General features: G+C 33.6%; 1 protein-coding gene across 4 annotated transcripts in view; it reads left to right on the forward strand.

Annotated features, from left to right (window-relative positions):
• Positions 1–1,483: 1,483 nt before the first annotated feature.
• tango2 (transport and golgi organization 2 homolog (Drosophila)) overlaps positions 1,484–12,437 on the forward strand; it is a 40,493-nt gene continuing 29,539 nt past the window's right edge. For 3 of the 4 annotated variants that reach the window (XM_056457815.1, XM_056457817.1, XM_056457818.1), the window contains exons 1-2: positions 1,484–1,585; positions 2,229–2,373. In XM_056457815.1, the coding sequence (XP_056313790.1) occupies positions 2,318–2,373 (56 nt within the window). In that variant the 5' untranslated portion in view covers positions 1,484–1,585; positions 2,229–2,317. The remainder of the gene's footprint in view (positions 1,586–2,228; positions 2,374–12,437) is intronic. The other variant, XM_056457816.1, reaches the window with a different exon arrangement.

Here is a 12,437-nt window from a genome sequence, read left to right on the forward strand (position 1 = left end):
TCCGCGGGAAAACTCACTTCTTACTTCTTCGAATCAGCTTTGTGATCATTCAAACGAAATGTTGCGGTTTAAACGTAAATAACGGACTTTGAGAAATGCCACAATGCTTTCCATCGACACAACAAAAACCCTCTCGGTGTTATTATTGGACTCTTCCGAGGGTGGCTGTGCACACTACTACAAGTGCGCTGAGAGAGCTACATCTCTGTGATGCTGCTGCTGCTGCTGAGTCTACAGAGAAATAGAGTCATTGTGTTATGAAGGACTGAAAATGCAAAGAGAGATTAAATAAATGACTGGAATGCCAATGAAAAATAATATAAATTAAATCGTTGTTAAAATAAGGCAAACTCTTTTTTTTACAAAGCTGCGGGTTAATAATGTTGTAAATAAAGTACATTTTACTGTACAGATTGTTTGTTTTATCTCTCAAGTCTATGGAGGACGAAACCTGCAAAACAATAAATAAATAAATATGCAAATTAATTATTTTATTAATTAATCCTAAAATGCCTGCTATATAAATATATAAATTTATATATATATATATATATATATATATATATATATATATATATATATATATATATATATATATATATATATATATATATATATATATATATATATATATATATATATATATAAACCCACAAATTCCTGCATAAATGAAACAATAAATATATATGCAAATAAACAAAAATATCTCACAAATTCCTGCACAAATAAATATATAAATCGTGCGGGCAAATAAAGATTTTAATAAATTACACAGATGTTGGGGGAATAAAAATGCTTAACTGAAAGTAGATTTTTCCTCCTTTCACAGCTCACTATTAATTGTTTATGTATTTATTAATGTAGGAATTTGCAGATTTAAACATTTATTTATTTATTTGCGTATTTATTTATTTATTTATTTATTATTTATGCAGGAATTTGTAGATTTATTTATTCGTTTATTTGAGTATTTAATTAAGTTATTGTTCTATTTATGCAGGAATTTGTGTATTTATTTATTTATTTGGACATTTATTTATTTATTGTTTTATTTATGCAGAAATGTATGTTAACTTTCAAAGACTAAATTTTGATTTTTTTAATTACAAAGGAGCTAAAACTGAAAAATATTCTACTAAATAAAAAGTCACATTTAATTATCTGGAGATTTGCAAATTAACAAAACAAAATATTTTCACTTAATATTTTATCATATTAAATATTATAATACCAGCAAAATCCTTAAATATGATAAAACAAATTCGCAGAATAAGAAATGACCAGAAAGTTCATACATTACAGGTGACAGAATGAGAACGTGATTACGATTCTGATCTGGGTTCAGTTTCTTTCACCCTCTAAATACAATTATGCTTCATAGACAAACATGAGCGCTGTTCCCTGTGCAGTTGCAAATGTGTGGGCGGTCCTGCTCTTGCTTTTAGCCAATCAGAGCTGGATTTCTCAGCCGACGTCAAAGCGAGGTTGGTTTAGCCCTTTGTACAGTGCAGAGTTAGCCTATGCTCAAAGTTACCTCTCACACTAGCGGTACAATGAATTATCATCATTGACAACACATGGATCCGTAAGTAATATTTCACATACCCTCTTATGAACTAAAGAGAAAACTCAATTTTTGTTCGTTTTTGTTCGCTGTCTTCAAGTTATCCGAGCAGTTAGCAAGATTGTTAGGCTACTGCTAACCTGCTGTCAGTTTCTGTCAGTTGACACAAGCTTTACATTAAACCTGCTGGATCATTCTGTAAGAATAAAGCACTCTGGGAGACAAAGACAGCGTTTTAAATTCAATCAATGGCTAAAGAAATGCGTTTATAACATAATAAGGGTAATACATTTTAACACTTATACTTACTTCCTGTCTAACACTGTCAGAATACAACGTTACTAAAATGTGGAGTATATAATTTGTATATGACTTTGTGTTAGTAAAGATGTGTTCAAGATAAATGAAACGGAATAAAAACATATGTGTAATGTCATCATAATTGTAGTGTAGTTCTTTATAATATATAGTTATATAAATTACCTTGGGGTCTGAAATAGTAATACCTCCATCATTTGTCTAATCGATCATGCATGATTTTATTAATCTTCTGGCTGAGTTCTTGTTATATATGTGAGGATTGCTGCTGGTATAATGTTTGATTGATGGCCTTCAAGAATGTTCCCTAGCTCACTGTCACATCTCTTTTTTTTCTATCCAAAAGTCATGGTCTCATTCTCTTCATCCAGCACCTAGCTCATCCTGTCTCTGACCCCACTGTGATTGAAAACTCCTGCCATCAGTGACCTCCTCATGTGCATCATCTTCTTGAAGTTTGACCCTCGGCCTGCATCCAAAAATGCCTACAGGTACATTAGTAGCTCCTAGAAGATGCTTTGTGTGAATGTGTTTAATGCAAATAAGGATGCAGAACATTTTCATACATCTTCTGTGTTTTGATTTAATACCTGAAGTAGTATTAGATGTCACAGTGTTGCCAGGCACATCTAAAGCAAAAACTAAATATCTGCACTTTATTTCTGATTTTTAGTCTTCACATTTATTGTTTAACCTGCTAATTTGCTTGTATTGGACTTAGTTTGACACTGTCCAGTGGATGCTAAATCATGCGAAATATAATTAAGCGAATGATGTTAGTATAAGTTTAAATTCCACAAGCAAATGTGTCCAGCAATAGAGGAAAGTGGTTTTAATATTTACCAGTTTATTAAGTTCATTGTCATCTTGACAAAAAATAATCCTAAATACCTTTTCTTTTACATTTATTTATTTATTTATTTTATTTGATTTTGATAGCAATACCAGGGTTTATACGATCATGAAAAATCCAGGCCTGGAAAAGTTTTGGAAAAAACGTAAAACCCACAAACTTTTGGAAAAGTTATGGAAAACCGATATCTGTATACTTGAATATAGGATTGTTGTCTTTACTTCTTTTTTGTGCTTAGCAAATCACATACTCTCACATTAAGACATGCGCTATAGATGAATTGGGTAAGCAAAATTGTCCATAGTGTATGTGTATGAATGAGTGTGTATGGATGCTTCCCAGTGATGGATTGCAGCTGGAAGGGCATCTGCTGCGTAAAACATATGTTGGAAAAGTTGGCGATTCGTTGCACTGTGGTGACCCCTGATTAATAAAGGGACTAAGCCGAAAAGAAAATTAATGAATGAATAAATATAAATTAAAACAAAATAGATTGTTGCGTGTTTTACGATATGCTGTAATAAACTTTATAATGTATTGTTTATTACCACGCATATGTAGACATTGCATGAAACATTAGGTCATGAAAATTTACTTAAAAGTCTTGGAAAAATCATGGAAAAGTCTTGGAATTTTAGTAGTTAAAATGTGCATGAACCCTGCAATACATTTTTGGGGGAGTTTGTTATTATGTCTGTTATGACTGGTCCCTGTAATAGATAAATAAATACAGCACAAAAACTGCCTTTTTGTTTTGGTTTGTTTAAATGGCTAATTCGTTTAGAAGTTAATTAAGCAAGTGACTTTATGATACTATTGAGCGAGTGCCTTAATGAATGGATCATTGAATTATTGGCACAAATGATTTGTTCAAAATAAGATTAATGAAGGAATGAAACACCACAGATCCACAAATGCCCTACAGACTTTGCTTGGAATCTTTTGTGTTAATGAAGTTTAAACATAGAAGTTAAATTAAACTCAAATTAATGTATTGGTTATTGAATTAAAATCACACTAGCAATTGCACTCACAATATTCAGGAAAATGACATCCTAAAATTACTTGCTTGTGTGATATCACTTATATCATATATTATTATAAAAAACAAAAGCTCATGCAGTAAAATTTTAGCTAGGTTAATTTTAACTGCATCAAACTTTCCGTAATCTCTGTAATCTGGAATCTTTTTGTAAGACTCATAAGACATGTTTTTGCTTCTGAGTCATGCTCAATAAGGTGAGCTTATATATTGTTGAAACAATCATGTTTTCCTATTTTATATATATATATCTATTATTCTATTTCATTCATTCATTCATTTTATTTTCGGCTTAGTCCCTTTATTAATCTGGGGTTGCCAAAGTGGAATGAACCGCCAACTTATCCAGCACATGTTTTACGCACTCATACACTACAGACAATTTAGCCTACCCAATTCACCTATACTACATGTCTTTGAACTTGTGGGGGAAACCGGAGGAAACCCACGCAAACATGGGGAGAACATGCAAACTCCACACGGAAACGCCAACTGACACAGCTGAGGCACGATTCACTGCGCCACTGTGCAGCCCTGTATTCTATTTGTTTTATTTTTATTTTTTGGCAAACATGAATTCTCAGCATGATTGCATCTGTCGTCTCTCAATAATAGTCTTTCAGAAATCTTCCCTGTATGCTGCTGCTTGAGAAAAATATATTATTATTATCTTATCAGTGTTAAAATCAGGTCTTTTTAGTTTGTGTATTGCGATTGTTCAGGATTCTTTAATTTAAAGCAATCGTTTGAAACTGAAATCTTTACCCTCATTTTTTTATAAATTGTATGCACCTTGGTTGAGTAAATGTATCAATTTCTTAGAAAAAGTTCAGTAACAATTTAAATTATTATTAATCATTAGTTGAATGATATTTTATATTTTAGTTGATGCATTTATTAACATGAACAAACAATTAGTTAGTAACAAATAAACACAAAATTATTACAGAATTTATTTCTCTTTGGTAATGTTATTTAAGTTAAATAACATTAGTTCATGTAACTCACAGTGCACATTAACTAATATTAACAATAGAGATGCTCAAAAATGAAAATTCTTGCCCGAAACCAAAAATCAAAAAAGAGAAAACCAAAACACCGAAACAAATTATGCCAATTATTAGTTGCATTGGATTTATGGCTATGACTGTGTGCTAAACTTCCTAAAATCGAGACACTGCAATTGCATAAATCAAATTATTACGTTTATATGTTAAAGAATATTAAAGTTTCAAAGAATAAATCGAGAACAAATTATGAAAATATTTATTTAGCACATTGCAACAATGGATTATCACTTCTGTGGATGTGATCCAGAGATAACCATTGATCTAGCTGTTGATCTAGGATTCATCTAGCAGATAACAATTGATCTAGCTGTTGAGTGGTTGAGCTTGTCCCACTGACATTTGAGAGAGTAATTAGCACAACTTTTAATAGTAATTCATTAGTTAATTTTGATTTATTATTAATAAATGCTTAACAAGATTGGTCATACTTAATGTTAGTAAATACTAGTGCTGTCAAATGATTTATCGCATCCAACAAGCTAATATTTACAAAATATATTTCTGCATGCTGTGTATATTTTTGTGTATATAAATATATGCATGACTATATTATATAAGATATTTGTCTATATAAATATATATGAAGAGTTCAGATGCAAAAGCCGCTAAATGCCACTTCCGCCAAAAATGAGATAATGGCATTGAGCGAATGCTTTGGTCACCTAGTACATGTTCAACAAATAGTTTTGTGTGAAATCATCTAAATCGCAGCGTCAGCACATTCAGAAATAACAGTTTGTTTGCAAAAGCCGTTAAACACCACTTGCCTTTTGACAGCAAAAGCCGCTATATACAGAGAACCAATCAGACCAATCAGGCGAGAATCGAATCATATGTTTTCAATGTAGCAGCGTGCTGATATGCCTGCTTTTATGAGGAGACTGCTTTATTCTGCTTCCGATTTAGATTTTAAAAGACGGTGTTTGATGAACTGCATGAGCCTGTCCGACTGTCAATGAATGGCAAATCAAAACTTCCTATACCTCAAAACGGCATTATAAGAAAAAGCTTGCTTAGTCCCTGGTTTATCAGGGGTTACCACTGCGGAATGAACCACCACTTACCTGACAGATTTATGTATATTTAATTTCAGGTGGTTTGTGTATGTGTATGTTTGGTAAAATAATTTCTATTCGCGTCTTTAGTGATATTTCAACTAATTACATTGTCTTGTCCCAATAGGTGGATTTAGAGGTTTTTGCAAAAAAAGCAGAAGTGGATTTATCTAGTTTTGACTCCAAAGAAAATCTACTTGTTAAAGACCAAATAATTGTCTACAGTGACATTTATGCAATAAAGTTATTTTATTTACCAGCTAATATCCTTATCATTACATATAAAATAAATGAATTTTCTAAACCTAATCAGAGGAGCCTGATGGAAAATGCTTATTTACAAGAAAGGAGGTCTGATGGATTTAGAGGATTTTGCATCTGAACTCTTCATATATATTTATATATAACACAAATTATATATAAATATATATGTTGTTATATTTCTTTTGAATATTTTAGTATTTTATGTACAGAATGTGTGTGTATTTGTACATAAATATACACAGTACACATGTATATAGTATGTACAGTAAATACAAACTTTTATCTTGGATATGATTAATCGCTATTTATCGTTTGAGAGCACTAGTAAATACGTTAACTAATGGACTATCATTTAAAGTATAACCAAAGGAAATCTTGCTGAATCCAAACGGTCTGGTTTTATTCTAAAAAATGTTTTGTTTGCATTCATTTTACGTTATCACATTCTTTTTTTCAACACGTCATATAGTCATAACCACTAAGTTTGTTTAAGATATGGCATTTACTTAAAAAGCCATAAAAGCAGTGAATGAGCAGCCCTACATTAGGCTTACGGAGTGCCATGGTGAAGGTCGACATCTGCCACAATTTTAAGCTCAGTCCCTATAAAGGACATGTGTCTAGATAAGGGTTTGATGAATGTTAAAGAGCTACAGTATAGTAGAAACCAAATCAGTGATTCAGAGCTCTGAATCATGTGTATGTAATCAATTTGCATGTGCTAGTGTTCAACGTCTTCTTTCCCCTTCACTGCTGTGAGGTTACCTCCGCTAATACCGTCAGATTGAAACACGCTACGCTAATCAGGATTATTGCCCAGCAAGCTGTAATTTGATTATCTAATATCGAGTCAGTCACAGTGGTTCAGTGTCACAGATGACTCAACCCAGGATGTAAAATCTAATCAATGATGCTGCTGTGTCTTGTCTTATGCTGCATTGGTTACTCTGATTTAGTGTAGCATCAACTTGTTTACAAAACAGACGAAAGATGTACTGTCATTAAGATCGGGGAATTGCGTAAACAATCTTACAAAATATACAGCTGTGTAGCGTGCAATTATGCTTGTTTTGCATCCGGTAACCAAGCAACACACTAAATGGGTATAAAGGGTATTTATAGAGGTTGATTGATTGATTGATTGATTGATTGATTGATTGATTGATTGATTGATTGATTGATTGATTGATTGATTGATTGAGCTTTTACTTTTATGGGCCATTAAACCCCCTGTCTCAGCAGCATGTTTTCACACCTCTAGTTTGAAAACTAGTGACAACTAGCTGGGTGAGTCCAGCTTTGTTTAGGTGGGAGTGTCGAGTGGCGAAAGAGTGAAGGGTTTGCATGAATAGGGTTTTCATTACATGCACGCTCTGATTTTTACAGTGGCAACACAAATACAGATGCAGGGGAGATAAACAATGACTACGTTTACATGGACATCAGTAATCAAATCATTTGCCTTAATCTGAATAAGACGATAAGATGATTAATGTGTTTACATGAGTTGCTTTTTGAATGTTCCTCACGTTATAGCACATAATTCGATTAATGTCATTGCGTCACCACGCTATCCACGTTTCCTCTGGAGTTTCATGTAATTTCGGGTGTTTCATTCTTAATTTGTCGACTTTAACTGCAGTTTGGCACTTTCACTTTCATGCAGGAACAATTCATGCATGCCTCTCGTGACAAAAGAGATATTGGATGCGAGTATGAACTGCTGGAAGAGTGTTGTTTTAATGGAATTTGAGACCGCACACCAAATGGGAAAAAAAACCTCTGCTTTTTACAATATAGTTGTCTGGTGTCCTTTACTAACTTGGTAGGTGCAGAGAATAGAATCAAACAGCCATGTATGTGTATAAACTATCCTGTCACAAAATGCGTCGAAAATTCTACACAATTTTATTAGTTTGATTAAGGTGTTTACATGTTTAGATTCGGAGAGCAGCATTTAAAGCAGAATTTACAGGCCATAATATTGTAGTGATATTCCTGTATACGTAGTAACTAAATAATTTTGACTAAAGTAAACTGAAAGAGTACTGCTGGTGATACTAACTAACTTTGCCATCTTAATAAACATAAACAAAAAACAAGGATCGCACACTTGCCAACTTTGTAGATACCGTACTATCAACATCAACTGAAAACGCATCTTTTTTTTTTTTTTTAAAGATGAGTGGCAAATCCGAATTTCACCATTTCCAGATTCGAAAAGCTTTTGGGTAAAAAATGTTCCTTACTAACATATTTATGTCACGTGTTAGCAGACCACTGTAATCCAACTGCTTGGGTCCTCGAGCTGAGCTTTCATTGCGGGGAAATGGAAACAAAAACTTTGTTGCGGCACATTTTTACATGCAACACTGACAACCCATGTCTCCGAACAATTCTTCCTCTCCTATTTGTTTGAATTACGGTTGCCAACGCAACGTGGCGTCTCTCTGAACACAGTAACGAGTAAAAAGAGTCTTCGAAGCTATATCATGCGTGAAGTTGCATCCCGTTCACTATAGAGCGCACTGATTGGTTTGAACTAAGTCTTTCTCATGAATTAATGAACAGATGTGCTGAAAACCCAATGACATCATTTTGTACCGGCCAGTACAGACAGCCAATCTCCACGCTGGAATTTACACAATGATCTGATCGCCGTGATGGTGCTTCAAAATTTCTTTTTAAACTGGAAAAACGAATTTGCTCTAAACAATGCAAAAACAACCAACTGTAAGTGAAATTTACTTGTCCTAATAGTGTTTTTAGCAACGTGGGACATTTAAATGACTGTTAACATCTCAAAAAAATGTGTTTTGGTGTTTCGTGACCCTTGAAATTGCTTGTAAGAAAATGAAGGGTAATTTATTTTAACATTTCTTGAGATGTTTTACCAACTGAGTGTCTAGCAATATAGAAAACTATGCAATTAGTAAGGTTAAATAGTAATTTTGTTTCTTTTAACCTAGATAGATAGATGCATGTTTTCCATTTTTAATATACAGATAGCTCAAAAGAGCAATATTTATTTGAAGCCATAAACATTTCAGTAACATTAAACATTACTGTCAGTGTTGATCAATTAAGCGCTTTTCGCTAAATAAAAGATATTACTTTTGAACAGTGAGCAGTTTATCATATTTTAATAGTTTTAGCAATAGAATAAATATATATATATATTGATTAGTTGTGTCTTTTTAAACTGTTCTTTGGCGCATCATATAACATTCAGCCTTGCATCTTTTAGTCTCCTGCAATTGTAACAGACTATTTATAACATGCCATCCTACCAGACCAAAGTGGTTCTTGAGATTCTACCTTCTCTTCATGTTGCACTTCACCTTTTTGTGAGCTCATGCCTGGTTGATGTCAGGTGATCAAACCAAGGCTTTCAAGGCCAATTAGATTCCATGTCATTTAGGCAGCCAGACTTCTTTATTTTTCATGGGTTTCTTCTTTAATGGATAGGACAGTGGAGATTAAATGCAAGATAGTGAGGGATGCAGTGAAAGGGAGGCAAAGGACCTAGAGCCGGGACTCTAACTCGGGTGTCTGTGAACATTGCTATGTGTCGACTCACTAACCACTAGTTTGTTGGTGCTGACTTATCATTTACATATGTCTAATTTCAATGTTGAGGGTGTTGATGATACTGACACCTTTTTAAAAAATGTATAAATTAAGGCATGTGTGGGTACTTAATATGAAACTATTGGGAAAACACTGACATAACCTTTGACTGTAATCTGATATCATTAGCGCTGACCTTTTGAGTGCATGTCACCAAAAGAGGCTACAATTTGGATTCTGAAAAAAAAAATGCACGGATCGTTAACCATCATGCTCTATGATTCACCCCATTCAGGTCAGTTGCATTAATCCAGCTTTAAAACATAAGTTTCTTTGAAATTAATGAGGGTTTCTGCCTAAATACCCAGAAGAAGTGTACAATTTTTACAAAGTTCATAACAGTTCAAAACTCCCATCGTATACTGTTTGTGGGAATAAACGCCTCTTTTGGAACCGTTTAATCTTCATCATATTAACCCCTGACCTCACATTCCCTGCCAGCTGCAATGAAGCCCCTTTGAGAGAAAAAAGGCCGGAGGTCTGTGTCAGTTTACTTATATATGGCCCTAATGACTTTGATGTCACTAAAATGGATCCACTTAGGGCTAATATTTAATCTCTGGAACAGATGGAACCTGTCAGAGTGGCTGAAAAACTGAAATACAACACACTGTAGTCTCAGATTTAAGCTAGAAATTGTTTGTATAAAACTGTATAGATTGTTTGAAGTAGAACATATGATAATATTTCGTCACCTTAGAATTACAAGGTTCTATCTGACATTTTTGTCAAAATTGAGTTATTGACATTCTTTTTAAATGACAACTTATTTACATTATGGGATGTATTTTTATTAGTTGTTTACATTTTACGACTTTTTATTTAAAAAAACAAATGTTACACACATAATGTATTGTTTGCTATGGAATGCAAAAACTTTGAAGCTCAATATCTCAAAATCATTTAGAATGCAGATAGAACCTTATAATTCCAAGATGACGATTTGACATTTGAGTATGTACAGTAGTAGATTAAGAAGTATTTACTGTATGTCCAGAAAAACCTTAAAGGTGAAGATTTGTATTTTGGAATGAATATGTCTGCATAAAGGCAGCATGATTTGGGGTTTGTGACTAATTTTACTTGTGTAACCTACTAATGTTACTAATTACTAATGTAACCTACTGTTCAAACATTTGCTGTCAGTAGGAGTTATTTAGAAGAAAATACATTATTACCATTTACATTATTACATTATTTAGCAAGGATGCAGTAAATTGATGAAAATATGCTTTTCTTTTCTTGAACTTTCTATTCATCAAATAATTTAAAAAAAAAGTTTCCACAAAAGATTCTTTGCAGCACAACATCTTTTATCCTTAATAATCATAATGAATGTTTCTTGAGCAGCAAGAATTAAATTAGCACATTGGAATTATTGCAACATCACTCAGAGACTTTTCTGCTTCCCCAAAATTGCCTCCTGATCTGCCCTTGACGGTTTTTTCAGCTTTTTCTGTGTCCAGTTATTTTTTGCCATTTTTCAGTTTCAGTATGAATGAATATCTCTCCATTTGGGCTGACAAAGAGGGTGATAACCTTGCCCAAGGTCTGGAGTAATTGACATTGTCAAGCCAGTGAGTTGTTTTCAGATGGAGAGGAGCTTTTCTGCTTTGCAAGCTGTCTCCAGTACAGAGCACATTTTCCTGGGGTTCATCAACCATTGCAGATCAGTCTGCAAAGCCTCCAGGATATTGCATCACTCTTTGTCTCTCTGATTTTCTTCCTCTCTGTCAGCCTGTCAGGTTCCACACACTGCAAATGCAATGGACATGTGACTATCCGTCCTGTTGTTACGCAGCTATTGCCCGCGTTGGCTTCTCTGTAAGCAAGAAGGCAGAAAAGTAAACTTGTGCAAAGTAAAAATGAGCTGCATTTTTCAAGACTTAATGCACTCATCCTTTGATTCACACTTTTCTATAGTCCTGAATGATTACATTAGCTCGGCAGATAGTGTTTACAATAATGACCCACCAAGGTGCAATAGTCTTCGGCTAGCACTGTAAAGAGTTTGAAAGAACTTTTAAGAAAGGCCCAATGATCCACAATGGTGTTAAGAGAGGTTTGGATGAGTGCTTCATTTATTGATCTCTTCGATCGATATTTATGCCTTGCAAACTTAAAGGTGCCATATAAAGTAAATCTGGATATACGCAAGGATAGCTAAATAATAAGGCTTTATTACATGGAAATGACATACCGTGAGCATCAGACACCATTGTTTCCTAGTTATCATGTAAGTCTTTTTTACAAATTCTGGTGATAATCTGACCAATCTGAACAAAACTGTTACGTTGCACAAGGGATCATTATTATGCAAGCACCAGGCTGCTTTTGATTGGCCACAGCATTTTCTAGTGAGATTACAACAATTACATTTATTCTTATTATTTTTAAGTTTATCTAAGCTTGTATTAAACTTACGATGTTCTGTAGGTGGTTCTTAAGCCTGCCTCGCCACATCTTAACATTGTTTTATTTGCGTTGCTAAGTGACACGGACATACCGGCTGCACCAGTGATGCAGTTTTTGAAGTGGCTCAAAGTTTTCAAGAAGTTAATGAATACAAGTCTTATCTTGGCATAACTTTAGACATTAATTTAAAATGGAATAGTTATGTTAAAAATATGTGTACGAAGGT

The sequence above is a fragment of the Danio aesculapii genome, chromosome 5 (assembly GCF_903798145.1).
Source record: "Danio aesculapii chromosome 5, fDanAes4.1, whole genome shotgun sequence".
In the NCBI taxonomy this organism is placed as follows: domain Eukaryota; kingdom Metazoa; phylum Chordata; class Actinopteri; order Cypriniformes; family Danionidae; genus Danio; species Danio aesculapii.